We start from the raw sequence: 26,345 nt of genomic DNA on the forward strand, positions 1-26,345 counted from the left end.
GCGAGCGAGCGAGCCACAGGTTCCAGGACGTGGCAGCTGGGCACGGCTTCTCCAGGGGGTCCGCACCCTCCCCAACTTCTCCAGGGTTATCGAGAAAACACGAACAAAGCCCGAAGCAGCTAAAAATCGGACCACAACATTCCGGATATTCAAGGGGAATATGGGTCTGAACGTGAGTTTGAATGATCCAGCCCCAGGCATTTTCCAAGGGCTTAATAGTTTGAGGATGGTAACCTGAGGCAGTCATTAATAGTGAAACCACCTTTGGCAGAACTGCTGTAGTCACTGTAATTAGAGACGTTTCCAAAAAATACACCTCCCCCCAATGCAGTCTCAATTGGCTAATTACCTCATGGACAAATAAGCATCGTCCCTAAAAAGGACCCCCACAGATGAGCTGATGGTTTGCAAGTTGGCAAACCCGTTGGTGGGCCGCCATGAGCTCTAGCTGAGAACATGTGCTGGGAGACAGGCTTGAATTAGCCGGAACCACTAGTTAAGGGAAGCCTTTCCTGTGCTGATATACAGTAGGCACAACGGATTCTCTGCTCCTGTGATGCTTCAGGGTGGTCAGCTATCAAGGTAACCTCATGGGGTACCCTTTAAAGCTTTTTCATAGATAGGTTTTCAACAAAGTTAATTCATTGAACAGATATTTATTGAGTGCATAACACATGCCAGGCTCTGTTCTAGGTGCTGAAGGTAGATTTAAAAAGAAAAAAGAAAAAAATCTTAAAATAAGGAAAGGATATTCAGGATTACTCTGCTGTTAATCAGAGCATTAACCCACTCTGAATCCCTCCTTACCCACCAGCATGGTTTCATCCAGCTTAAATTCTATTGGCTCAACCAGAACATTAGGGTTAGGGAGTGGCTAGACAGCCCTAGATCATGTTGTTGAACCCCAAAGGCTAAAAGCTGGGAGGAAATTTAGTCCATCTCCTTCTCAACCGTGGAAAATCAAATGAGCTCCATGTCCTCCTGGAGGAGGATCCCTGGGGCCGTCCTTGCTTAGGAAAGGATGGTACTTTGGAAGCTCTTGAGTTCCATCTGTAACGTGATTGCGTTTTCTGGGTTGTGCATGCCCTCCGTGTTAAAATATGGAGTGCCCCTTTTGTCAGAGTGACAGGCCCAAAAGTGGCATAACTCGAAGCACAACCATCTTCGGAGGATCCTCAGAAGTGTCAACAAGGTTGCTTCACTTGGGACACGTGGTTTTGTGTCTTTGAGTCAATATGGGGAAACTTGGAGAGGCGTGACCTCTTATAACTCTGCTTTCCCGTTTGAGGCGGTCCACCAGGCGTTCCCTGTTGGCAGTCTTTCCCGGTGGCTGCAGAGTCATGCCCCCACAGCTGTTACTCAGCGTGGTGGGACTCGGCCTCACGTCTTCAACACCAGGTCCGCATTAAGCTGTCAAACCCGGAGTGAAGGCCTTAGTAAGAGTCTAGCAACTGCTTTTGATGTGTTGAGGTTTTTATTTCTGCATCTTGGCTGTAGACTGTCTTGAATGTTCCTGACCTGGCTTCTTGGCTGTGTCTGTCTTGCATCTTGTGCTCTTTGAGTTAGTTGGTAGCATTAAAATACTGATTAGTCAAATAAAGTGGGATTGATTTGGCAAACCCCATAATAGGACGAATGTCTGTAGTCTAGTTGTGCCCTACTTGAACACTTTCCAGAGAAACTGGAAGAGTTTTATTGTCACAAGTGCCTGGCTGGCTCCAATCATCGTGTGGATATTATTATGGGACACTGGACAGGGGCATTTGGAGCTGAATATCTCAAATCCTGATCTCTCAGCCCTGACTGAGGAGGGACGTTTCTAAAGGTTCTGCTCACATTGACCCACCTGCTTTGTTTCTTTCAGTTAGCACAGCCCCACTGACAGTGTATGGAACATAAAGATGTCATTCAAATGGTTTTCAGGGCACATTGGGAAAGAAACCAGGAATATGTGGGTGCTTGTGAGTGCCCTTCCAATGGAGGTGAATGCCAGCTGTCAGCAATGAGATGGGTTATGATTCTTTAGTGTACCTAAGAAAGTACTTCGTTTTTCAGAATGAGTGCTTTATGCCCGTAATGGAGATGGCAGCCCAGAGCTGATCCACTAATATAGATACACTGAGATTGCCTGCATTATTAAAAAATGTGCATTACATAATACATATTTTTTGGACTAGATTCTGCATCAGTAATGCACTTTCTTTGCTAGATGCATTTTAATCAGCAAACGAATGTTTACCAAAACACTGCGTTTTAGAGCCTCAGTCATGTATAGTTACAAATACATTTCGGTGTACATTCAACACAAGGCTCCGGGAGGAGCAGGAGGACCGCGCTGAAATACTGCTCCTTTTCCCACTTAGTGCCGAGGTCGAGCAAATGGATCTGTGCAGAAGATGCTCTTTAAAATGCATTACGTGCGTGATTTTAAAAAGTGCTTGCTGCAGAGTGAATTTCAAAAAGGAGCAAGCGGGTGATGAACGACCTCGGGTTGTTACCAGGCTAAGGAACACGGGGCTCTGTCTGTCTGCCGGTTAATAAAGTGTGGGCATATATCACCTACAGGGCTCTGCCAGAGGGAGGCTCCTAAACCCGTTGGACAGGAAAGCATAGTTTCCAGTTCATTACAGTATCATACAATAAGGTTCTTATTTGGATGAATTGTGAAGAATATTGTCTTCCACCCCTTAAAGGACGGTCCCGTGGAAGAGGCATTAGGAGGTATTTTTTCTGGCTCCAGAGGGCAAAATTAGAACCTATGGGTGGCAGTTACAACAGGCAGGTTTCAGCTCATCTCAGCCCAAGGAAGAGTATTCTGACAATTAGGGCTCTGAAATGGAGTGGCTGTCAGGAGGTGGTTGGCTCCTTGTCAGAGCAGTGTCGAATCAAAGGACAGACAGCCACATATTGGAGATGTTTTCCATGGGACTCATGAGCCGCGTGGAGTTGGAACTTGATGCCCGCCAACGGTCTTTTCAACTCCAATTCCTAGTCCATGGAAAGCGTCTGGAGGCCCTGGGAGAGGGGCTGGGGGCTCTGCTGATGGACGTGCTCTTCCGACTCTGCTTCTATTTTAGAAGCATTTGAAAGTGCAAGTGGCTGAGTGACAGGAAGGAATGTTTGGGCAGCAGTTTCAGGACATGAGCAAACAGGTGTCTGCGATGGCACCAGCAGCCTACAGTGGAGCTTTCCTAACCAGGGGAGGGCTCGGAGTCTCTGCTCCACAGCTCACTTGTTGAAGCAAAGAAATTAGTCAAGTCTGTCTATTAATTACATCGGTCCTCTTTGCCTCCCCTCCTGGAGCTGTCTCGGAAATTAAAAATGAAATTGACTATTTAGCAATCATGCATTGAGTCACTTCTGTGAGCAAGACACTATTCCAGGCATCATGGGGAGTTCAAGGTAATTGAGAGTGAACAACTCCTTCCATCTAACAACATGCATATCAATGTGAAATGCCCCCAAATATTAAAAAGTGGATTGCCAACAGGTGCCAAATAATAAATCCAGATAGATAAACCAGGGAGGGAAGTTTAGTAACAGTGGTTACAATCAGAGGGAGAGTTCATCTGGTGATTTTGTGAAAGGGATGGGTTTTTACCTGGTCTGACTTTGAGATTTTGTTTTTTTCAAAAAGCCCATAAGAGGATTACTTTCAATCTGCCTGTTCCTGTGTGTCTACCGTGTGCAAAGCCCTGTGCTGGTCGCTCTGGGGGAGATAGAGATGAATCACATGAATTCTCAAAAGGCTTGCCAGGCTATTGTCATGGGTCCCATAGACACCAACACATTTTCCAAGATGAGACACAAGATAAAAGATTGGTTCTTCTCTGTCAGGCGAGTGGGTATAATCACTCTTGAACATATTTTTTGGACAGTCATTGGAAAAGACTATTTTTGGAGATGGAGAGCTTTTCAAACTTTCCTTTGGGTAGAAATGAATTCAGGGAGTTGGAAGTGTTTGCCACCCCTGACTGTGGCAATCAGCCAGAAAGGCTCATCCTCACTGAGAATTAGGCATTGCCCCTCTGCCCATCCCCCAAAGAGGTCTGGGTACAATACAGAAACACTGGGCTCGTTTCCCTGGGGTGCTGTGTTGCTGTTATTCAGACTGCACTAATATCGATTGGCTCTCACCAGTAGAAATAGTGACAACCCTGAGCTCCTGATTTTGGGGGAATGCCATCTAGAGCTAAAAGCAAACAATAGGGGGAAATAATCATCTTTTTGACATGACTGGATTCTGTCCAGGCCATTGTTGGGATTACAATCCTCTGTTTGTGCCTTCGTTTTTAAAGGGAGATAGGATCAGAAACGAACGTATTCCTGTGTACGGAGCTGTTAGGGATTGTCTTCTCAGGAGTGGTCTTTCGTTTCCGTTTGTCTTGTGCTCTGTCGAGGTTCCCACCCATACAGTGTCCACCCACCTACCTACCTCTGTCACGGGAGGAGCAATTTCTAGGCTCCTGACCCAACAGGAAGAGTCTGGAAGCTCCCTTGCTTAGGCAAAGCGTAGGCTTGGGCGTTCAGGTCCTCCTTGGGCACGGTGTACCTCCCTTTCTCTGCTCGGGCCCGAGCACTCAGCGTTCCTGTGGTCCCTGTTTACACTCTGGACTCTGGCCATGTGCCTGGCTTTGTCCTGTGGAAATCGGGCCTGGGTTCTGTCCGTCTGCCTAGCCCCAGCTCACACATTAGCTTGTCTGGTTCTTTCCCCTGGCCAGCTGAGACATCAGTGTCCAGAGGTGCCTGCAACCCAGGTGATTCTAGTCTCAGACATTCCCCTGCCCTGCACGCCCGCTTCCTCCTGTAGTTGGTGGGCTGTGGGTGAAAACACCGCTGACTGCAGAGGCTACTCAACAGTCAGGAACATCCTCCGGCTCATGGGGTTAGCTCGTGTCCAGCTCTCCTGGTCATCCCATGTTTTCATCCAGCCACCAGCACTGACAGAGAGCCTCGAAGTTGTTTTTGTCTCATCTGCTGAGGATCTGACTCACCCCTTCAGACTTGGTGGGGGAGCGAGGGAGCCGCGAGCCCAGAGGGGAGAAACTCTTAGTGGTGTCATGGTTCAGGCGCACGCTCGTAGAAATCCTTTCAGCTCGAGCTCTTCAAAATATGATTAGACCAATTTTACATGTCTAGTCACTGAGGCTCTGGCAGATTGGGACTATTTCTATATGTGCAAAGTGAAGTGGAGAATTGAGGCAATTATCTTCAGGCAAATGACTCTAGGCTTTGTAATCAGTCCATCCTGATAACTGGGGGAAAGCAGCCTCATTCACTAGCATAGCTTTGAGTTAAAGAGGATTCTAAGGTATTTGTTTGTTATTTGCACTCGGCTTTGTTTTTGCAAAAGGCAGTCCGGTGAAGATCCCTCCTGCCCCCGCACCGGTGTTAGGGAGTGTGGCTCCCTAACAGGACCCTGTCAACCAGTCAGGTGCGTGGGGATTGATCTGGATCAGTTTATAATCAGCATTCCCATAGTGGGGTGCATTCCGACGGCCCACCTCTACTTCCGGGGAGCTGGCACTGGGTTTCACCTCAGTCTTCTCTTCCCACCCCTTCTTTCTCTGTGCATAAGGATCCTAAGACCTCGGGCCACGTGATCAACAAGGTCACCTCCAGTGCCAAGATCATGCAGATCCCAGTGGGGCCGCACCTGATAAAGTGTCAAGAAACTGGGAGAATAAAATAACAGTTCTCAAAATCAGAAAGGAACTCATTATAGGCTGGTGATGACTTCTGGGCACCCCCCTCCATCCATTATGTTGGCTAAAAATCATTGTAAATTGGGAGTTTTTCCCTTTGCTGATCTAGAAATTCCTTCATAAAACAGCCATTACCTTCCTCCCAGCTCTTCACTTGTGAGGGAAGAAGCAAGGGCAAGAGAAGGCTTTGTTTTTCCCAGTCACGGAGGTCTGATTTGGTTTGAAGCAAGTGAAGACTTCAATCATAATTGCCCTTGAGAACAGTCCATGTAGTTAGGAAGCCATTGACCGATGGGGAGAGGTCTGTGTGGGGCCTGCTGGGTGCGGGCGGGCGGGCAGGGCCTTGACTCAGGAGCCCAGCCCCCCACTGCCAGCGTCTCCCTCAGCCACACACTCACACTCACACTTGAGAGAACAAGATGAATCCAATTAATTCCAAATTGTGCTTTTGACTATAAGCACCCTAGGAATGAGGTGGTGGGGCTTGAGATGACCTTAGAAAAACATATAGGAGTTAGAAAGGGGTTTTTTTGTTTGTTTAGACTGTCAAGAAATCTTCATCTTTGTCAATTTGAAATTTTCTGATGTTGCTTAATTATTAAAAAAAAAAAAAACCTCAAAACTTCCTGTCCACAATTGAGATAAGAGAGTTTTAAAAAACATCTCTCTGTCCTCGGACTGTTGTGGCATAATGTGGGTCGTGTATTTTTTTTACTGATAGCTGGTTAATTCCCGCCCTGTTTGTGAAACGGTGACATCTTTCTCCAGTGTTTACTATGATTGGTTTACAGCCTTAACAGTCATTGTTTTACACTATATTTTAAGATCTGCTGGGGCAAGTGCCTTTTTATTGCATATTATCTCACAATCCTCTGATAGTTTTGCCCATCTATTTTTCTATAGAATTCAAGAACCATTTTTATCAAGTTCTGTAATGACTTTGGTCGTATTTTGACTGAATTGCATTCAATCTATAAATTAAGCTGGGAAATATTGTTGTCCTTTGTGTATTAAGCCTTAAGCCAGGAGCATGATCTCTCTCTTCATTTATTTGAGTTTCTATTTCTTCCATTAAGGATTTGTGTTTTTTTAATATAATTCTCCTATATCATTTGTGGAGTTTGATATGTGAATATATATCATATATTTCCCAAGTATTTGATACTTTTTTTGCTATTGTGAATGGGCTTTCTTGTTTCATTAGATTTTTAGACTGTTTATTATGTGTTTATAGGAATGGTATTGATTTTTGTGCATTTTTCTCAGATTCTGCTACTTTTAGAATTGGTCAGTTTATGAGGCAACCAGCGATCTGCTCAAGCAAACACTTGGGGAAGGTTGCTGGAGGATTTTGTAGAAGGGATTCCTGCATGAGGGAGAGAGTTGAACTAGATCATTGGTTGCCAAATGCCAATCCACAGTGAAATGAGAAAAATAGAGATGATGTAGTAGGTTTCTGATCAGGCTGAGTTTATTCAGGGAAGGGACTCCTCTTGATGTGGAGGCTACAAAAGCTTCCTACCTTTAGTATTTCAATGTCATTTCTTTTTGAATGACAATAAATAGTAATTTGACTTTTTATTTTAAGATTTCAGAGGGTTTTTTAGAGTTTTTAAAAATCTTGTTTTTATTTAGTTTTTAAAATGACTTGGGCCGGCCCTGTGGCTTAGCGGTTAAGTGCGTGCGCTCCGCTGCTGGCGGCCCGGGTTCGGATCCCGGGCGCACACCAATGCACCGCTTCTCCGGCCATGCTGAGGCTGCGTCCCACATACAGCAACTAGAAGGATGTACAGCTATGACATACAACTATCTACTGGGGCTTTGGGGGGGAAAAAAAATAAATAAATAAAATAAAATAAAATGACTTGACTTAGTGTATTAAAAAAACCAGTTGGCAATTGCAGGTCAGTGTCCCACATTTCTTGTGAAATTTTAGCATTGTCTGAAATCTCAAAATTAGGAACTTCCAACTTGTATCCGCTTAGACTTTATACTTTACAGTTTTATGATATTTGGTAATTCTGGGCTTCTTTTTTTATTTTAAAATATATTTTTGTTTATTCTTTTGTATTCTTCTAGTTAGTCACATCATTTTGTTGGATTGATGTTTTTATTTCTTCTTTCATTTTTTTCTGGTTTGTTCACCCTTTCTTTGTGCCTCACATGTTCTCAGAGAGTATGTGAGAGAGAAGAATCTTTGCTCCTGTGCTACGTGAGGGGGATGGAAGGGGGACACCTCATTGTGCTTCTTTTTTTAATGCCTTTTCTCTCACAGTATTTAGATGGGTTTTAAAAGGAAACAAGATGGTATCCTGTGAGAGCGACTCAACAGAAGGGCTGGAGGTGAGAGGCAGGAAGCCAGATTTGGGACCAGATGGGCCTGGACCTACATCTTGCCTCCCTCTGTTTCGTAGCTGACCAGTGGCATTCTCTGGCCTTCTGTCTCATTAGCTGCAAAATAAGGACTTTCTAGGGTCTGAAAAAACCTGCCTTCCAGGGTCGTGGAGATGATCAAATGAGGAAAGAAATAGAAAGTTTCTAGCAGTGGTCAATAACAAGCAAACACCGAACCGGTGGCTCAGCTGATGGCAGCTGTCATTGATGGTGATGGTGATGGTAATGGTAGTGGTGAAGCCAAGTGGCAGGAGAGTGATGGTGAGGACTGGGAGGAGCTCAGCTAGGCAGAAAGAACCCAATGGAAAGTTGGAGAGGCCGATCAAGTTGGGTTTTGTCTATATGCATTTCCAGTTCTCTCTTAGTGGCCTCTTGATGGTGGTCTTAGAAGCCATAGTTTGATCTACAGAAATGCACTGAGTACCCACTATGGGCCATACACTGTGCTAGGCACCAGAAATATGATGGCGAGCTAAATCAGACTCCATCTCTCCACTCAGTGCCTTCATTGGGGGATCTGTAAATAATGAATCATCACATTAAGAAGGGTCTTGTTACAACTCGAGCTAAGGGTACTGGAAAAGAAATGTGGTTTTTTTTAGAATGTACAGCGGAGGAAGCTGCCCTAGATTGGGGCATGTCAGGGAATACTTTCCTGAGAAAGTGATACGTGCACACTTGAGCTGTGAACTGAAGGATGAGCATGTGGCGGCGGGGGGTGGTACAGTTCCAGTGCAGGAGAGCGTGTTCGCAGGCCCTCTGGTGGAGAGGAGTGAGCGTGTTAGGGGAACCGGCAGAGGGTCAGCAGAACTGGAGGACAGCGAGATGAGTCTGGAGGGGTGGGCAGGGGCCGCCATTAGGGCCTCGTTGGCCCAGCAGGACAAAATGCAGTCTTGTGTCTTAAACATACATAGAACAATGGGAAGCCCTTGTCCTGATGGCCAGCAGGTGCCATAATCAAGTTGTCTGTTTCAAAAATCTCTCTGGCCACTGGGTAGGGGGATGGAATTTGAGGGGAAGCTAGAGATGATGGTAGCTGGGTCTAGGGAGGTAGTTGGTTCTAGAAATATATAAAACTGGTGGTGGGGAGTGTGCCTTTGAGAGTTATTTAGGAGGTTGACTAACAAGGCTTGGTGACAACATGGATATAGGGAATTGGCTGTGTGAAAGATGATGCCCAGATGGAACTAGATGGAAGTCAGTGCCTTTCACCGAGCTAGAGAAGGGTGGAAAGAGGCCCAGGTGTGGGTTGGCAGGAGACCTTGAGTTCTGACATGAGTTCTGTATTGGATTGGTTGAGGTAGAAGTGCCTTTGGACCACATGTGAGGAGTAGTCCACTAGGCAGAAAGATGTTATGGATCTGGAGCTCAATGGAGGGGCTGTAGTAGAAGCAGAAAACATCTAGTGGTAAGGGTAAGGGTACAAGAGAGGGACACCCCAAATTGAGTTTCCATCCAAAGTTGTTGTGGGTAGAAGTTGGGCCAGAGCTGGAAAGGGCTTGGGAGTTCAGGTCTTAGCCCCTCCGTTGCACAGGTGAGGAAACAGCCTCAGAGATGGGGCTGGGACCTGCTGATTAGAGGCAAAATCGTCTCTCAGACGGAATTTTTCATAGTCCTAGTTCAGTCTCTTCATCACTACACCAAGTGGAGAATCTTCATGTTGAAATGGAACATGAGCCCAGGGCTCAGATGTCAACCCCCTTGATATCAGATCTATTTTTTTGTCACTATCCAAACAGACAGTTCACAGCTTCACATTCATTTCTTGATCACTTTAGAACTGACATTCTGCCGGCTCCTTATTAAAGAAAAAGCAAAGCAAGAGCTGGCTAGAAGGGGTTTGGAAGCTAGAAATAGAACTATACCATGTCCTTAATAATCAAGCCTGGTGTGGGGCTGGCCCGGTGGCGCAGGCGGTTAAGTGCGGGCGCTCCGCTGCGGCAGCCCAGGGTTCGCCGGTTTGGACCCCGGGTGCGCACCGACGCACTGCTTGGCAAGCCATGCTGTGGCGGCATCCCATGTAAAAGTGGAGGAAGATGGGCACGGATGTTAGCCCAGGGCCAGTCTTCCTCAGCAAAAAAAGAGGAGGATTGGCAGATGTTAGCACAGGGCTGATCTTCCTCACAAAAAAAAAAAAAAAATCAAACCTGACGAAGTCCACATGGCAGCCAGGAAGGACCTGGGCAAGGTTAAAGCTAAGATAATTTGGTGAGACTGTCTTTTTCTGCTGGTTATTCAAAAACCTAGCCAACTCCCAAAATACCTGTTACTACTTAAAGCTGGTCCTCAAAATATAAGGATTAGGCACAAGAAAGACAAGTCAATTTTTCTCAAGACCCTTTTTCAAGATGTCTACTTTATGAAACTTATGACATATCAGCAGCTTCTCCCAGCCATTACTTTTAAAGATTTAATGTTTACACATGGAATATATGAATTAGATATATTATATAAGAAGTTAAAAATACTAAGAACTAGAGCTAAGGCTGAAGTCTGCTTTAATGACCCTCCACTGGCCACAGTCTCCACATTCCCCCTCTCAAATCCCCTCGAGGTTACCAACTTCACATATAGTGACCAGTTTCCATAGAAAATGTCTTTTTTAAAACACAAGTAGTGTTTGTGTCACTTTGTGGCCTTTTCACTGGGCAGCCTATCTTGGAGACCTTCTGCGTTGGTCCACATAAGCTCTGCCTTGTTCTTTTGAATTGTCTGTCGATAGTCACTTCCCTGTTGGTGTGCATGTCTGCTTTCCACTTGGTCCCTGTTAGAAACAGCACCGCCGCCCCTGTCCTGGCACATACTTCTGTGTGCATGTTTGTAAGGGTTTCTCTAGAGTCGATGTCAAGCAGTGGAAGTGCTAGGTCACAGGTAGGCATGGAGCTCTGGCTTAGTTTTCCTTCCATGCAAGGCCACCAGTCTGTCTGCACCAGCAGTGCATGCATGTCTTTCCCCCACCTTCTAGCACCACCCCAGTCCTCTGGCCAAGACAGCAGTAGTGCCACCAGACCTCCATGAGTGGGGAGGGGAGGGCTTGGGGCTGTTTTCCTGTGGGGCTGGGTCTGTGGGGCCATGACCTTGGCTTCATCATTCTTGTCTCTAACTGGTCAAGAAAAAAAATGTGAACTTCAGTGAAATACATTTCAGAGATCTGCCACAAAGAGAGGTGGAGGGAAAACCTGACTGAAGGATGTCAGAAAAGGGAAGCTGAGTGTATTGGGGTCTGTGTCCAGTTTGTTTACGTTCTTCATGGAGGTGACTGAGCTCTTGCAGAAACTGTGTCGCTCAAACCGCTGTTGCTGGTGCCCATTCGAGAACCCGCGGCTGTGCTCCAATGAGAGCGCCCCTCTGCTGGATCATTTTGAACCCGAAGGTAGACCTCCTTTTGTAATCTCGGATTGAGACAGTTTAAATTGGGAATGGTCACAATTTAAAGAATGCTCTCCAGCCTTTGAAATGGAGGTCCCTGCCCCCTGCCCCACTCCCCGCCCTTTTCACTGTGGCGGTAGATGAGTTAGTCATGGTGTATAACTAGGGTTACTGTCTAATTTGTCATCCAACCAGGACATTTTTGAGCGTGAAAGGCAGCACTAACTGGAGGGATGCTGGGATGATGGATAAACCAGGACTTTCCTGGCAGAGTGGGTTGTACGGGCTGCTTGTCCTGAATACTAATGTTACTATTATTAGTAGTAATAGAGTGATAACACTATAATTAAATATGTAAATGAAATAATATAGTTAATGTTAACGTTATTATTTTTAGCACGTTTAAAAGAAGTAACTTCCCATCTCCAACTAGTTTAAAAACAGACTTCTGTTGTGCTGAGAGAAGGGTCTGCCATTGAGAGTGCTTGTTAAATGGGGTGAACTAGGGAAAGTGAAATGTGCTCATCTCTGTTTCCTTCTGAAGTCATTGTGGAAACTTAAGGAAAAGAGCAAATTCAGGAGAAAGAAAACAGGAAGTTTCCTTTCCTGGGGTTCCTGCCTGGAGAGCTGAGGTCAGTGACCACTAGTTGTCGGGGGCTTTAGTCAGCAGCAGCGCTGGGGCCTCTGGGCTCCTCCTTTCCCCTCTCCCTGATGCCACCGGGGAGCTCGGTGCAGCCCCTTCTGGCAGAGCCATGGGAAGGCCCCGCAGCACAGGGCTTTGAGCAGAGAATGCTCGCTGCAGGTTGAGGGGCTGGCCCGGGGTGTGGAACGGCCATTTTTAGGCAGAGAAAGTAGTCAAAACTTTCTGAACTCAAAAGTACCTTAGAATTTAAAAAAAAGTTTACAGTCTCTTAGAAATATGGAGATTGTTTTTGCTCAAACTTCAGTTATTTCCCTACTACCTTCGTGATTTTTGCCGTATTCCCATACTAAAGCTACACTTAACGGTTTTCCTTAAATCGACTTGCTTTCCCTATGTAAATGAATTTCATTTTAAAGGAAAATTATACCACTGACCCTTGACTTCTGGCTAAGTATTTTTTTAATACATGTGAAGATAAATGTGTAGCTTTTAAAATGGACATTGGCCCTCGTCCCCTTGGAATCGTCTCGGGCACCACCTTGATCTGGTCCAGCACTCTCTTCTCTCCAACATGTGGTGAGGGGCTCAGGCTCTTCCCCCACCCAGGAAAGTACCGTGTAGACCCTTGGGAAGAAGTGATTCCAGCTGGTCTTCCTCTGTTGTGAGGCATATTCTTGCCGCCCTTGCCAATTTACCATCACAGGGGACAGAGTAGATTTTGGCCCCAGTGTGTAGTAAGGCAACTCTTAGCTGAGGAGCGGTAGGAAGGATTCTGGTTCCAACCAGCTGAAGCCTGTTGAGTTTCAATAGGACTAAATTACTTGGGGCATATTTTCTTTCCATGACATTTGCCTTCTAATAATAAATCGACAGATGCGGTTGTCTTGAGCTGCCTTTACCATGACATTTGCTGTCACTTCACATGTTTCTGTTTGCAGACGCAGCCGAGAAGAGGCTTATCAGCGGGGCTTTAGCCCGTGCCCTTGGCCTCAGTGGAGCCATGTCTCCACCGACAGGAGCGTGTGCTCCGGCTCTGCTCACTTCCTGCTGGCGCAGCTCGCGGAACCCTTGAACTGAGACTTTGTCTCTCAATCAGGGCTTTTCGTGGATTGGTGTGGTGAATGGTGGGTCTCTTCTCCCGTCATGCTTTCTATTCTTGGTTAAATGCTTGAAAAGAGCCTGTGCCTAAAAATACGTATTCAGACGCCTTTCGTAAAGTTCAGAAGCAAGCAAAACTAAGCCACTGTATGCAGATAACACTGCAATGTTCACAGCAAGCATATGATCAACTCACGATTATGCGTTTGTTACTCTGGGGGGAGAAGCTGGGTGAGGGAAGTGGAGAAGGCGTTCTATTGGCGAAGTTAGGGCCGTGTGCTTTCCTGGGTTGGCTGGAGGGTTACAAGGACTCACTGTAGGGTGGAGAGGCCCGGGCCCGAACACAGCTGGGAAGCCATCAGCCCTGCTGCTCTCCTTCCCTCTGTCACCCCCGCCTTTTCTTTGGCATCTTTTAAAGCAAATCCCAGAAATCATATCACTTCACCCCCACTCTTTCTGTGTTCTTTTGGGGTCTGTTGAAGCTGCCCTCTTTCCCCCAAGGAGAGCGTGTCAGGGTCACAGAGCGTGTCAGGGTCACTGACCCTGCATTCCCTTCTCTTCCCCACAATTGTGCAGTTAATCACTGCGCAGACGGAGGGCCCCCTCACTAGGAGAGCAGACTCTCGCTCCTGGGAGCCCCAGGAGTCTCCTAAAGCCACCATCCATCTTTTGGGCCCCCTGTTTAAAGGCCTCCAAATTGATCATTGGACATGTCCCCAATTCACAAAGCAAAGCGGATGCATTTTCAGCAACCAGGAAAATCTCAGCTATGCTCTCTCTAAAAGAATGCACATTTGGAACATACAGAGCCCAAATCAGTGTGATGTCAGTTGTCACTGTCTGGGTGGAAAGATTTTGCCATGGCCAGCTGCCGGACCTCTTTGCGCTATATTAATAGCAGGGCCGTGGGGCCCAGTGGGGTCGGAAGCCAGAGAGAGGAGAGGGACAGCTGTGGCAGACATCACACCATGCTCCAGGCATGTGCTCCTGTGTCACAAGCACACAGATGGCCCACACCTTGCTCTGCCGCTCAAAGCCCCCCAAGCCCGCGCCTGTCTTCTCCTTGTAGGGTCAGGAATGGGCTCAAGCTGACAGTACACTGGACAAAGGAGCCAAATTAAGATTGGTGTGATAGGAACAGAGGGTTCGGATGGCCCCGTGTTCTGGGTCAGGTTATGCTTTTACTGGAAGTACAGACGTGTGGCTGAATGAGGCAGTGGTATTTAAACAGCTGGGGGTATTGGGTTCTATATGCCAAGGCTGGACAGATATTTTCAAATGTCACAGGCCAAATGGAAGCTGAGTTGGCAGCAGGATAGAGGGGCAAAGGGTTTGGAGGACACCGCATCAGCGTGGCAGATACGGTCAGGAGAGCCGGAGGGGATTAGCGCCGGCAAGAAGCCCAGCACGGGAGGTGCCGTGAGGAGGTGGCAGGAGAGTCATCTGAGTAGTCGGCGCTGGCCGGCAGGAGGGGGCAGGTGAGGGATCCGAGTGGGTGCTGGGGGCAGGAGCAGATGGAAATGTGTGGAATCGCCGAGAACGGGTCTAGAGTTGAGAGGTCAGCAGGGCCAAGCCCCCTAGCTCAGAGGAACAGGTTGGGGAATAAGCCTGTGGTTAAGGTCCCTGGTTTTGGTGTCAAACAGAACTGAGCACCAACCTCAGTACCCTACTGTCTACTCGGCACCCTCGGGGCAACTCATTTATCTGCCGAGGCCATTTCCTGATTTATGAGGAAGGTACCGGGGTTCCTGAAGGATTAAGCCAGACAAGTAGCACCTGGCTCTCAGAAAGGAGCCCCTAAATGGTGGCTGCTATTATTAATAGCAAAAATTAGTTTGTGAAAACCTGCCATTGTGGGATGGAGTTGGAAACTGCCCTCCAGGCCTAATCCCACCCAGACACTTGTGTTTCAACCACACAGGATTTTTTTTTTTAAGTCTGAATTATGATGGCCACCAACGCTTAGATATTGGGAGATTTTTCCAAAAGCTTTGGAGATTTGACTTCTCCTGGCCCATGGGAGCCTCTACTTGTCTGGGGCCTGCTGTCCATAGGCAGCCGTAGCTGAGGGGCGGCCGTCCCCTGTCGGCATGCCACAGACCCACTACTGCGCCCGCTGCCAGCTGGCCCCATCACTCACCCCTGCGCAGGGCCTGGCCTCTGTAGGCATTTGCACTTGCTCTCCCTGCGGTCAAGTGGAGCCATTATTATCTCAGAAGGAACGAGGGCCATCAGAATTAGCCACTTGGTTGCTGGCCAGGGCCTCCTTGACTTTGCCGTGACATTGGTCTGGGAGACCTGGGCTCATGGATGAGCACTGTGTGGCCCGGCCTGGGAAGGAGGAGGTGAAGGGATGGGGGCAAGGAGTTTTCATGGGGACCTTGGCTGGGGCCATGGAGCTTGTGGTTGCCCGTTTTCCTCCCTGCAGCCCACAGAGACACAAGAGGCTTAGGGCAGTTACCATGGCAACACCAACATCTGTGTGTCTCAGGGTGGGTGAGAAACCTGAGCATGCCTTCTCTGGGGGTGGGGGGCAGGTTCCTCTTGGGGCCCTTGGCTGGTGGCTGGCAGCCCTTGAGTTAATTCCTATTCCTATGCAGAATTTCTTCCTCGTCTTCTGTGGTTCAGACTTCTCTCTTGCTTGTCCAGGCCCCTGGGAAGAAACCATGGCAGCAGTGACTACGGCTGGGACTTCAGGGACACCTACATGAACGCTTAGGAGGTCCCTCCTCTTTTGAAGAACTGAGTCTTCTCCTGTGGGAGAAACACTGGAGTTGGCTGTTCACACACAGCCTGCCCCAAACTTGGTCTTGGCACAGAGAAGCCCTTCCTCCTGATTTGTTTGTTCTTTCTTGATTCGATGTATCTTGTGTTACATGCCATATCCTAGGCGTTAGGGGAATACATTCATTCATTTAATCTTCACAGCAAGCTTACAGGGAAACTGAGGCACAGAGAGGTCAAAAAACTTGCCCAAGTTCACACATTTGGAAAGTAGTAGAGTCTGGATTTGAACTCAGTGGGTCAGTTGGGCTCCAGAGCCCACCTTCCAAAGCACTGGCTTCAAATACTGCTTGAGAGGTGAGGGAGGCTCCAGGGAGGGGTCTGAGATGATGCTTGGGCTGAGTCAGGAGCCTTCCATGTAGCAAGCTAGGGAAAGGCCCTGGGGTGGGAGGAGCTGGCCGTGGTCTCTAGGGACAGGAAGGACAGCCTGGCCGCAGGAAGTGAGGGGAAGGAGAATGGGGGTGGACGAGGAGGGTGGTGGAAGCACTGAGGAGGCTAAGCCGTGGTCTGAATCCAAGTCTTCTCAAGTCCTTTCTGTTACCGTGTCGAGGAGTGATTGTTGGAGGCAGGAGGAGCAGCGGGGAGACCAGTTGGTCCAGATGAGGGCTGGCTAGACCCGTCAGTGGCCATGAAGAGAACGTTTGAGATGCATTTGGGAGGCTCACAGCAGTTGCTGATGGACACATTAGTGGGGGTCAAAAGTGACTCTGATTTGACTGGGGTCTGAGCTAGGGTAGCTGGGGTCTTCTTCCTGAGGCGGTCCAGTCTTGGGGAGGCCTTCCCTCTGAGGCCTCTTTCTTGACAGTGTAGAGGAGGGTTTCTGGTACTTCTGGAATCTTCCTCAGCCCTTTGGGGTTCAGCCTGTCATCAGAGCTGGTTCCTTCTGGCCTGGAGCACACGTGGCCTTAGGACAAGGCAGCCTTGGAGAGCCGACTGGGGTGGTGGGAGGGGCTGTCACAGTGGGGAAGACTGCTGAGCCATGGGCAGGCAGGGGCAGACACCAGTGTGTACACACTGACCTGAGTTCAGCAGCGCCCTCCTTCCCACCTGCACTTCTGAAGGGAGCAGCTCATCTTTATCCTCTTGACAGGGTGTTATGGGTTTTCTGGTTTTCATTTTTTGATAGGTGAGGTAGGTGAGCCTTGAGAGAGGTCAGTGCCTAAAGCCACTTCTCCAGTCCCCTGATGAAAATGGCGGGCCACTGGGGGTAGGGTGAGGGGGTGGCTGGTGTTCACTGTGGGTATACCGTGAAGGGGTCTCCTGGACGTCCCCAGGCTTGCACTGGAGCCAGCCCGTCGTCTTGCTCTCTTCTGATGATTGGTATTCCCAGGGGCTCCCCAGGTGGCACAAAGTGCCCCAGTCCCTCACCACTAGATGGCGCAGCTGCAGTAAATGATGCTGATGGTGCTTTCAAGGGCCCCTTTCTCAGGAGAATCCTGGGGTGGGGGTTCCTACGGCCCCCTTGGTCCCAGTCACCTCTTGGATGTGCTCTTGGACCTGGCTGTGTGGTCACGGGTAAGTGATGTCATTTGTGTGGGTTTCCTTGTCTGTAATGACGGTTGGGTAAGAGATAATGGATTTTCACCAGCTCTAGCATTTCATCATGAATGGGGCCACAAATTCACCTGCCTCATTTCTTCTTTTGTTCTCTACTCCCTGGCCCTGCTCTACGGGATCAACAGGAGAGCCATAGCTCTGTCTCCTTCCTCTGGCCAACTGGAAGGGTTGCAGAGAAGGCTCCTCTAAGTTTGACTTCTTGTGCGCTGCCCTTGTCCAGCTGAGGGCCCTGAAGAAGTGGACTCTGGGCAGGTGATTTGTCTAAGATCACCTAAGAAGGCCTTGGAGATTGTGACTCCAAGCCCATTTCATTAACAACCTACTCTCCTTTATCAGAAAAGGTGCCACATTTTCAAAACCATGACTGCTTCTCTCTTAAATCAACAACAGACAACAGCCTAAAGATTGCCCATAAATATAAGTTGCACTGATGGCTGTTTTTGCCATTGGAAGAAAGACATCAAGTTGAAGAGCCACCTGAGTGTGATCTTGGGGTGTTGTGTGTGTGTGTGTCTGGTTTTGTTTATCCTGTTAACTCTTTCCCCCTTTTTTCTCTTTCTCTCTACCCTAAGCTTTTCTGCTTTCAAGTGTCCTTGGAGCCTTCAGCAGCTGTGACCCCTCTGAAGCTCTGATGCCTCTCCGTGTGGTACTGCGGAGCCTCGTTAATGCCACCTCCTCGATTGAAAACTTAACGCTTCAGCCTCTTCTTGGTGGGAGTTTAACCTGTGCTTTCTGGAGGAAAGTTTTGCTAAGAAAATAGAGTTTTATGAAAAAGGTCTTGGGAGGTAAAGACTGATCTTCACTCTTCACCAGAATCCAACAGTTCTGAAGGGTTTCTATGGCGCCTCAGCTACAGACGTCAGTTGGAGTTGAGTCATCTCTAGCTTTGAATAAAGGCCCAGAAGGTGCGTCTTAGAAACACCGTGTCAGAGCTTACCTTGGGTTCACCGCTGGGCTTCTTTAAGATGGCTTGATTAATTCATGGTGGCAGCCCCACCACCCAAAGTCACCTGAAACGAGAGGATTTACTGTACTGGTTTACCGCCAGTTAGGTGAGAAGCGGGGAACAGCAGCCCATCTGTTGTAAAAAACAAAATTAACAACGGAACATCCACAGAGCAAACACTTTGTACTGCTGCATAATAAACGAGCCGTTGAATGCAGTGACCTTGGTTGAGGTAGCCGTGGGTTCATCCGCCCACTCCCTGCTTCTCCGGGGTGCTAGGCTGCTTAGATCTGTGGCCTTCGGTCCCCTGAGGAGCACCCTGGAGGGTCAGGGCCTCCTGAGCCTTCCACATTGCACCTGTCCCCACCACACTCAGACTTACCCCTCCCCGCTCTGGCTCAATTCATAATTTTCTAACGATCTTCTTTACGCCACAGCAAATGTTCCTAGACAGGATGTCCAGACTCATGCTGACACTTCTTATCAGCCAGTCCCATCAGCCTAGAATTTCCAAAACCAGTTGTATGGACCTTGTCACAGAGGCCCATCAGCTTGGAGGACATGGGGGAATCGAAGACCTAGGACAGAGTGAGGTGGCTCTCCTGGTGGTTTTCCACCGCCATGAAGGACTAGCCTTTTGCTTTGCTGAGGAGTGAGCTGACAGCTCCTTTTTGATTTGCAGCTTTTGTTCAGAACTAGGCAGGGCTTCCCCATCGTTGCAACACTTGAGTTAGGCGGTTGTTCATAGACTGTTCTCCTGGGGTCCCTCACAGAACAACATTAGCACGGATCTGCAACTCAAATCAAGGTAGCAGAACATTCGGAGAGAAGCCTTTGGAAGATGAACTGTTGAGGCTGGCTGTCCGTGTGTGAGGCCATGACAGAGCCGTGATGAAGTTCTTTTCTGTGGTGCCCTCAGCCTGCTGCCACGGCCCCAACAAACCCACGTTCAAAGGCCACTTCTTCAAGGTAAACAGCGCTGCCTTTGAACTGGGAAGGGAAGCGGGCAGTTGCGGGGCAGGATTCGATGTGCATGTTTGAATGAGGGGATCCATGAGGAAGGTGCCGTATGGGTCTTTGGTTTATGATCATGTAAGACCTTGGGGTGCAAAGAGGGATGTCAATGTCCTGTGACATAGGTGTCCATCGGGGTCCTCCGTAGGCCCCGATGTGGGGCAGGGCTGGGAAGGGTAGGGAGGGGACCATGAGCCACATAAAATCAGGGAGGGGGTATGTTAGGCACAGCCTTGTTGGGGGTGATGATGAAGGACTCTTCCGGAGGGCCCCCCCCCCAAGTCCTGTTGTGTTTGATTCGGAGAGTTGGGTGGAGGCTTTCCTGAGGGCTCTGAGAAGTGCTGCACCCACGGGCTGTGTGGTCAGGAGGCAGCACGTGAGGAGTTGGGCAAGGGAAGGCGGGCCCTGGCCCAGCCCCAGTGTCTGTCTGCTACCCTGCAGAGGCCCCCACTCCCACTCAGTCAGTCCGCACGCGGCAGCCAGAGGGCATTGAAATGAACACTTGACTCTCCTCCTTCTGCTCCAAGCCTCCGGTGGCTCCCCACAACCTGGATACCACCCACCCTAACCGGGGCGCTGAGCACCTGCCTGTCCCCCGGGTCCCCGACGCCCTCCAGCCCACGGCTGCCTGCAGACCTGTACCGGGCCTGCTCCTCCCCGACTCTCACCTCGGCTCCCCACTTCCCGAAGCCCCCCTGACTGTCGGGCCCTCACTGGGCATCACAGCCCCTATTGTCTTTGTCCCTTGGTGGATGACTTGTTTGCTGCCCACCTCTTCTAGACTGAGCCCCAAGGGCGAGGGCCATAGCTGCCTTGTGGACTGTTACTTTCTCCAGCTTCTGTCTCCATGCAGGGCACACAGTAGGTGCCTAATAAATTTGTGTAGACGAGTAGATGGATGTCTTCCTCTCCGTTCTTTCTGCACAAGCCCAGCTTCACGCGCGTGAGTCCTGGAAGCCAGTGTGTGTGTGTTCTCGCACATTTGCCTTTGTCAGTTTGCTTCCAACTCACGATTGCTGCTTTGGGGGTCTCATGGTAAGCCTGACATCCCCCCTCTACCCCACCAGGCTGGGTCCCCACTGTTAGTTCTCTCATTACAGTTCTTCATGGCACTTATCACAGCATGGAAGGATGTGCTCTTTTCTTAATGCCTGTCTCCCCCACCGGACTAAACCCCAAAGGACAAGGCCTGTCTCTCACACACTTAGAACAGAGTAGGCATTCAGGTAATTGTTGGATGGTTGGATGAACTGATGGATGGGTGGACGGACGGACGGATGGGCAGATGAATAGATGGACAGAGCAAAAAGATTCAACGACACTTGACGTGAAAAAAGCCTACTGAAGTTGAAGATCCATCACACATGGAGAGTGGTTTCCTGACAATTTATGGGATGCTCTGGGCATGGGCAGGAGGCATGGGGGCAAGAGGAGTCCCCAGAATGTCTGAGAACAGAAGCAAGGGTAAGACACCTTCCCATTAGAGCAAATGAATTCTCTAAGACAATTCCCCCAGGAAACCGCAAACCCACCCTATCACAAGAGCAGCACATAGAGCTGATACAGAATTTTCGGAGCTCAGGGAGCCCTGAAGCCCATTCACGAACGCTCGTAGGGTCTAACCTGGCTCAGCAGGCTGGGGAAGGGGAGCCAAGGGGGGAGCTCAGCTCTGCAGGCGAGGTGGCAGGTCCACAGTGGCTTTGTGTGGGGGGTTTGTCATCAGGATGCGTTTGGGAGCCGGGCTCTCAGATGCAGTGGGGCAGGAAGCCATCGCCACTCTGCCCCCCTGCCTGGGCCCCGAGTTATGCCAGCTAGGCCACGGTAGCCCCTCAACAAAGTCCCAGGGAGAAAAGGCCTGACGTGAATGGGACAGGGAGGCTAAGGACACTGCAAAAGGCCAAGAAATGAGAACAAAGAATGAGGCCCTCGCTCCAGACAGCGCCCACGGCAGGAATGGCTCCAAGTGATTGGGAGCTGGCTTTGGAAACGGGACAATGAGCTTTGCAGCCAACCTCCCCAGCCCTCTCCCCTTCTGAGTGCTCCCCCTCACCCAGACGTGGGCACAGAGCTGTGAAGGTGAGACCCTGCCTGCTTCCCCGCCCACCGCCCCATCACTGCTCCTAACCTTTCTGTTCTCAAGGCTCTACGTCTCTTGCGGCCCCCAGCTCTGCTGCGGACTTGGCCTCCCTTCTGTAATACTGACTGCCACCCATTTCTCTCAGCTGTAGCCTTTCCTTCTGACTCGGAAAAACAATGTGACCACCTTGCCCTGGCCAACCTTCCTTCTTGTGGCTTCCACCCCACTCCGGCCCCCCCTTCCTACCCCCCGCACGTGGCCCATCTGGGGCTGGGGTACCTCAGCACACAAGAGGCAAGCATCCCTCCCATGTGGAGTTTCCTCTGGTGGGGAGAGGAAGGCCGTGAACAAGAGAGAGGAATGATGTAGTCTACTAGGAATTGATGAATCCTGTGGCAAAGTGAAGTGGGATAGGAGAAACAAGAAAACAGTTTGTGATTTTAAGTGGGGCCCCCCAAGTGTTTCCTCCCATGTTTTGTCTTTGTACCCTCAGGCTTCTCTACCTTGGGCGCTGACATTTCGCGCTGGGTCATTCTTGTGGTGGGGCCATCCTAGGCATTGTAGGATGGTTAGCAGCATCCCTGGCCTCTACCCGTGAGATGCCACCCCTGCTCCCAGTTGTAACAACCAAAATGTCTCCGGACATTGCCCCATGTCCTCCAGGGAGGAAATTCATCCCCCAGTTGAGAACTACTGGTGCACAATTAGCTTACACAAATTTTACTTTGACCTGCTTGGCAGAAAAAAAAAGATTTAGCTCACTACACGTTGCCCTCTTTAAACGTGATCTAGACTCTACTGCCCCAGGGCAGCTGGGATGTAAAGACACGGTGTCCTTCCAAGGTCCTGGTGATTGAGGGTGTTTAGCTGGATCTAGAGACTGATGGACAGATGAAGAAATCATTCTAGATCAATGTGTGTACACGGGGTGGTGTACAGACATATGCTTCTGGGCTCTGTCCAGGCCTCTGAGAGCGCCTAGAGGCATGGCACCCCAATAGCAACAAGCACACCCCACACCCAGATCTTGGTTTCTAATACCATTCTCCAATAAAAGGAGCAGGCTCCTTGTGAAAAAAAGCTTATTCCTGGGCTGGGGTGAGGACTACAGGATGAGCTTGGAGCATGGCGTAGTGGCAGAAAGTAAGGAAGTGCTCAAAAACATGAAGTGGGGGCAGGCAAAGGGCACAGGAGCCACTGCAAGAGCTCCCAGTGGCCTAGACTAGGACAATGTGACGAACCAAATGTTGAAGTATAACCCAATGTAGACGCTGAATATCCATGAGACATACTGATGTCCATAATTGAATAAGTAGATAAACAGGTAGAAGAGACAAATCTCTTGTACAGAGAACTACAAAGAATTCATGTAGGTGCCCCTCAAGGAGGGAGACATAACTCTCCTTCCTTTCAGTCGGGGCAGCACCTGGGGATGTGTTTCCAGAGTGCAGTGCAGAAAGGAGGGTAGAGAGCGTTGCCGTTGAGAGACTGAGGAGCGGCACCCCAGCCTGAGGGCCAAGGTTCACACTGAGTGATGAGTCATGGGAAGCACAGGCCCTGACAGGCCGTGATGGGAAGGCCCTTGGCTGTGGGCTTCCTCCGAAACCCATGCCCTGACTCTAACCATGAACCAAGCACCAGGGCCGTTCTACAAGGTGTCTGCCAGCACGCCTCCAAATGGTCATCAGAAACAAGGAAAACGTGAGACACAGTCACAGCCAAGAGGAGGCTAAGGAGACACAACGAAAAGCGGTGTGCCTGGATGGGCTCCTGGAACAGAAAACAGGCATTAGGTAAAAACTGGTGAAATCTGAGTGATGTGTGGAGTTCGGTTTATAATAATGTATCAATATTGGTTCGTGAGTTGTGACTAATTACCATGGCAACATAACAATGGGAGAAACTGGCTGCTGGGCACACAGAAACTCTGTATGAATGACCTGGCAACTTTTCTGTAAATCGAAAACTATTCTAGAACATAAAGCTTATTTAAAATACAGGTGTACATATCTATAAACAGTTGTGGCCCAGCCTTGTGAGAAACAAAGGCCCCAGGGCCATCCTGGCCGGAGATGAGCGCTGCAGAGGGCACTGGGCTGGGTGAGAACCCACTCTGCCCCGCACCCACACTGGCTCCTGATGCCCCCATCTCCCAGCCCTGCTCATCCGTTGCACTGACACGCTGGCGTACTCACGGTGTTCGTGGCTCCTCTTCTGCAGAATGCAGGCTGCACAGCGGGGCTCTGCTCTGCTGATGAGGTCTCCAAGTCCTGGGTGTGCTGGCCCCAGCAGGTGCACAGCCGACATCCAGGTAGAAGAGGGGAGGGGACAGTCCCTTCCAAGGGGGTGACCCTGGGCAGGAGGGAGGAAGTTGGTGTCCAGGAGGCGCCTGGGGCTTTGGCTGGGACCAAAGATGGGCAGTGGGCAAGTGAGAAGGGGTGGGCACTGGGTCTGAGTTTAGCGGACGAGACAGGTGGGGCAGGTTTTGTCACCCTGGAAGCTACCACATGCTCCCAACATGTGCACTCAGGGGAAAGGCCCAGGCCTCCTCCGGCTGGAACCGCTAGTTCCAGAGCCTCCCTGGCTGGCTCGTGCCTGGCAGAGACTGTCCCTGAGGCCCTGAGGCTCTGTCAGGCCAGGCCCTCCCAGCTCCTGGCAGTGGTTTGCACACGTTGAAGAAAACCCAGAGCACGCTCTTGGCAGAGGAGATCCAGGGGAGGCCCTGTCTGCCCCAAAATACCTCCCCCCCAGTCCCCAGACATTCTCCACTTTCTCAAAAGGCAGAATGTTCCTGTAATCCAAGATGAATTGGGACTGATGCCATCCTCTCAAAAAGAGACTGTGCCCAGGTACCCGGCATTCGCACCCACCTGTGAAGGGAGCCACCTGTGGCCTGTTCCTTCACACCTAACTGTGATGTCTGGGCCTGAAGGACACGGCCTGCTGCCCAGGGCTGGAGGGGCCATGACGGGGCTGTCAGGCGTCTGTGGAGGGCAGGTGGGTGGGAGCAAGGGCACCCCCTCCTCAGCTTTCCTGAGGACCAGCTCCCTTCTGGGAAGAGCCCTGGAAAGGCCAGGGGAAGAAGAAGACAAGCAGGGGTGCCCCAGGGCCACCATTAGCTCTCTGGGGCCAGTCACTACCCGTCCCTCCCGTCGGACAGTCTGAGGAGACACATGTGCACCTACTGTGAGCTAGGCTCTGTTGTGGGCCCCAGGGACACGGGAGGACAAGATGGATGTGGGGCTGTCCCCGTGGAGATTAGAGCCTATGCCTGAGACAGACCGCGGTCATGTGAATAGCAGAGCTTGGCCGGGAGAAGCGGGGAGGGCTTCCTGGGGGAGGTAGCTTGTATGTGGAATGAGAAGGCGGCAGCTAGGCGACTAGGTAGAAGGGGAGTGTGCCCATGGGGGAGGGGACATCGCATGGGAAGGTCTTGACCCTGCAGAACTCTCCCAACCCCCACCCCCAGCTTGGATTTCACGGAGGAGGCAGGGACAAACCATTGAAGCATTTCACAGACAAATGACAATCCAGTGTGCATTTTGGAAAGTTCCTTCTAGAATGCCATTTGAGGCCGCAGTGGAAGTGGGGAGGCAAGGAGGGGGCCGGGGAGGCTATTGGAGTCGCCCTTCGAGAGGCGACAGCACTGGGCCAAGGAGCAGGTGGCAGAGGGAGGAGAGAAGAGTGTTGGGTGCAGGAAGCCCGAGAGCCCAGGCATCCTGGCTGCTGAGGGCTGTGCAGAGCGGGCACCAAGCACGTGGGCAGGGATGGGTGAGACTGGGTAAGGGGTGGTTTGGGGTGAGATGTGCAATGAGTTTGGGGTCTCCCCCTGGTCTTCATGTCCCATTTGTGAAATAATGGAGGTTGATGGGCTACTGGCCAAGTCCTTTCTGAGCTTGGGAGCCCCAAGGTAGTGTGGACGTGTGACTGCAGCCACCAAGAAGGGCTCAGACGCCGACACCCACCCCATGGCCCCAGACCCCCAGCACCGCGACATGCAGCACGGTCTTCTCTCACTTTGATTAGACATTTAGCTGTCCTCAACCGCAGCCCACGTCCACAGCCGCCGGGTGCCCTTTCTGCATGGGTGACTCACAGAATTAATGTTCATTTGATTTTTACTATAAATTATGCCTCACATAATTTCTCCATTATGGGCGGAGGACGGCTCCTTGGGAAGGCTGGAGCGGCCACTTGGTCACTCATGCCGGGGAAGCGCTGAGTCATCGCTTCTCCCACGCGCTGGCTGGCGGCGGATGGGCCATCGCAGGTGGCTTAATGGATGCGTCTCCCCAGTCCACTAATGGGAGATGCTCACCTCGGCCCCCAGAAGAGGAGAAGGGAGCAGCAGAGAGAGCTTGTATTCATGTAGCACCTGAATATGGAAGATTGGGATATTGAAGGTAAAAGAAAATCACACTTTTAGAGATGGAAGGGTCTCCTTTCCTCCCTCCCTCCTTCCTTCCTTCACACATTTATTGACTGTGCCCGGCGCTGTGTGCCGCACCGATGATACAATACAAAATTCAACAGGGCCCCAGCCCTTGGGGTGCTTACGGCCAAATGAGAGACTGACGTTAATTGGACAATCACAGAAGCACATGTGAAACTGCTGCAGATGAGGGTGTGCCACAGAGGAGCTGGTCCCTCCCAGAGGAGGTGACGCAGAGCTGAGATCCGAAGGACGAGGAGGCATGACCAGGCAAAGGGGCAGAATGGCGTGTGCAAAGGCCCTGTGGGAGAGAACCTAGGGAGCAG

General features: G+C 50.1%; 1 protein-coding gene across 3 annotated transcripts in view; it reads left to right on the forward strand.

Annotated features, from left to right (window-relative positions):
- Positions 1 to 20,405, forward strand: part of LOC147914174 (uncharacterized) — a 31,687-nt gene extending 11,282 nt beyond the window's left edge. Inside the window, exons 5-6 of one of the 3 annotated variants that reach the window (XM_087445069.1) lie at positions 15,859 to 17,508; positions 18,123 to 20,405. In XM_087445069.1, the coding sequence (XP_087301195.1) occupies positions 15,859 to 15,920 (62 nt within the window). In that variant the 3' untranslated portion in view covers positions 15,921 to 17,508; positions 18,123 to 20,405. The remainder of the gene's footprint in view (positions 1 to 15,858; positions 17,509 to 18,122) is intronic. The other 2 variants (XM_087445068.1, XM_087445067.1) reach the window with 2 other exon arrangements.
- Positions 20,406 to 26,345: the final 5,940 nt, after the last annotated feature.

This window comes from Ceratotherium simum, chromosome 21 (assembly GCF_057802395.1).
Source record: "Ceratotherium simum simum isolate JZ-2026a chromosome 21, ASM5780239v1, whole genome shotgun sequence".
Lineage (NCBI taxonomy): Eukaryota > Metazoa > Chordata > Mammalia > Perissodactyla > Rhinocerotidae > Ceratotherium > Ceratotherium simum.